This window comes from Triticum aestivum, chromosome 4D (genome assembly GCF_018294505.1).
Source record: "Triticum aestivum cultivar Chinese Spring chromosome 4D, IWGSC CS RefSeq v2.1, whole genome shotgun sequence".
Classification (NCBI taxonomy): domain Eukaryota; kingdom Viridiplantae; phylum Streptophyta; class Magnoliopsida; order Poales; family Poaceae; genus Triticum; species Triticum aestivum.
The window spans coordinates 8,247,131-8,249,954 of record NC_057805.1 but is presented as its reverse complement, the minus strand read 5'-3'; the positions used below and the strand labels follow the sequence as shown (position 1 = coordinate 8,249,954).

The 2,824-nt window shown below is 53.5% G+C and overlaps 1 protein-coding gene across 1 annotated transcript; it reads left to right on the top strand.

Annotated features, from left to right (window-relative positions):
* The first annotated feature begins 467 nt into the window (after positions 1-467).
* LOC123099361 (transcription factor bHLH18) lies at positions 468-2,219 on the top strand. Its single transcript, XM_044521531.1, has 3 exons — positions 468-1,114; positions 1,209-1,625; positions 1,978-2,219. Exons 1-3 carry the CDS (start codon positions 521-523, stop codon positions 2,059-2,061), a joined length of 1,095 nt encoding a protein of 364 aa, XP_044377466.1. The 5' UTR covers positions 468-520; the 3' UTR covers positions 2,062-2,219.
* Positions 2,220-2,824: the final 605 nt, after the last annotated feature.

The window sequence follows — 2,824 nt, the reverse complement described above, 5'->3', positions numbered from 1 at the left end:
GAGGACAATGGTATCCCTGTCCACCAGGGTTCAAGTCCCGGTGCTCGCATTATTTCTGGATTTATTTCAAAATTTTCGGCGCTGCGGCATATATATAAGCGCATGCGGCTGTACCGTGTTCTCTATTTTTTTTATGTCCAGGAACAGGACGCGCCCAAATCTCAGCTGATTTGGATGGCTTGCTCTTCCTACGTCTCCATGCAATCATTTGCTCGCAGCCGGGCTCTCCGTCTTCTTCCCACCAGGTACTCCCTCCGTCCAGAAATACTTGTCATCAAAATGGATAAAAGGAGATGTATCTAGACGTATTGTAGTTCTAGATACATCCTTTTTTGTCCATTTTGATGACAAGTATTTCCGGACGGAGGGAGTACGTAATTGTGTGCGGCCATCTTCTCTGCCGGTGCGTCGTCTTCTTGCACGCTCCTCCTCCCATAGATAAATAGAGCTGTCCAAGCTCTGCATTTTTATGTGATTTCTTTGGTGCGCGCAGCTCCATCAGGTGCTAGCTAGAAGCAGTATGTATCAGCTGGAGACCATGGACGACTCCAGCTTGTTCATGCAGTGGGCCGTGGACACGCTGCAGCACGACCACCCGCCGGTCGCCGCTGCCTACGCCGCCGGCGACAGTGGCTGTACTTTCCCGTCACTCCAAGAGCTCCGCCGCTCGGCGTTGCAGCAAGGCACGGCCCCGGCGGGAATGGCGGTACAAGACGGCCACCGTCACCAAGCCGCCGACAGCGCCGGCGGCGGCCGTGAGAACACGTCTGCCGCGGTCGTGGAGAACGACGTCAACTGCGCGACGACCTGCAGCGTCGGCAGCAGCAACAACTACCTGCCCATGAGCTGGAACTTCACCTCGGCCCTGGCGCAGCCGAGCAACGAGGCCGCGCCGAGCCCCACCGCTGCTCCTCCCTCTGGAGCGCACGACGGCCCCGGCGTGACGGAGCAGGCCCACGTGTCGCCACCGTCGAGGAGAGCCTCCGCAAAGAGCGCCGCCAGGACCGGGCACGCGCCGTACGCGCAGGACCACATCATGGCGGAGCGGAAGCGCCGGGAGAAGATCAACCGGCGGTTCATCGAACTCTCCACCGTCATCCCCGGCCTCAAGAAGGTCCGCGCCTCTTCTTCCACATCCATATATACAGTATCCAACAAGGGAAATTTGTCAACTGATTCATTGGCCAACTACTAATTAACTCGCTCAGATGGACAAGGCGACGATCCTTTCGGACGCCGTCAAGTACGTCAAGGAGCAGCAGGAAAAGCTCAAGGCGCTCGAGGTCCGCAACTGCAGGAGCGTCGCCGCCGAGTCCGTGGTGCTCGTCAAGAAGTCACGCACCGCCGAAGACGACGGCGGCGGCTGCTGCTCATCACCGTCTGCAGGGCCTGGAGCAACAGCTGGAACTGGAAGCACAACCACGACGACGACGACCGGGAGCGTGCTGCCGGAGATCGAGGCGAGGGTCTCGGAGAGCGACGTGATGGTGAGGATCCACTGCGAGGACGGCAAGGGGGTGCTTGTCAGGCTGCTCGCCGAGGTGGAGGGGCTACACCTGAGCATCACCCACGTCAATGCCATCCCGTTCCCCGCTTGCACTGTCATCATAACCGTTACTGCAAAGGCAAGTTCCTCTAATTTTACCCCCAACAATCTGCTGCCCAATTTTTTTTCCCTCAAAAAAAAAAGCGAGGAAATTTCGTTCTACGTACCGTTACGGCTTCGATTACACCGTCTTTGGACAGAAGTTACTGTATACAATTTTCTACCAGATTTTTTCATTAGTTTCTACCGAGTGTGCTGCATTTTTTGCTTGTTTTTTGTGTCAGTAGTTTGTACGTACGAGACTGACTGACATTGTGGTTTCATAGAAATGAAATCGCAGAGGCAAAGTGTGTTTATCCTTGCATTAAAAAAATAACTGCCGTTGAAGTATTAATGTACGTGCCATGCTCACATGTCGAGATTTCTGTCAGGTGGACGACGGCTTCAGCGTCACGGCGGAGGACATTGTTGGCAAGCTAGAGGCGGCGTTGCATGCACCCACGGCGACGGCGTAGTGGAAGATAATACTCCGGCCGGCAGAGATCAAGGTTCAAGAAACATGAAGCCGCTGAAACAAGTATACTGTGTCGCCATGCAAATAAATTACTTCTCGCCATGATTTGATTCAACGGGTGCATCACGGCTTAAAATAGCTTACAACTTCCGAGATAAACTCAAGGTGCAGATTAGAACTCATACTTTACATCGAAAGGGCAATATTGAAAATTTGAGTGATAAACTTTTTTTGAATACACAAAGCTTGCATATCATTTCATTGATAGATACTAGTGATCTAAACATTTCTTTATATAGAGTAAGAGAGTACAAAAGTAACATAGATAAGAGAGGGGGAAATGGGAGAGGATACAAAATGGTATACACTCGCCTAGCCCGAACTCCGGCCAAGGAAGGCAAGGAGACAACACCCAGAGCACCTAGACCGCGTCACGACCAATGCAAGGCACCACCATCGCACGGCCACCGCTCTAGGACAGACCAAATCAACGTACCCCCACCTTAAGCGCCTAGAGGAGTTGGCAAGTGGGAGCCATGATTCGGCTGGATGGGAGGAAGAAGCCATGGATGAGGCCCTGGATGCCCACGCTCTGAGAAGCAGCCCAAAACCAAGTTTAGCGTCCACCATCTTCAATCCAACACCGGAGACATCACGAGCAACCAAGGCCGCGCCTTTCATAAAGGATACGACATCGGGACGCCCCCGCGTCCGATCTCATGAACCAGACCTAGGGTTTTCCTCGGATGACCCAGCCTTGTCAA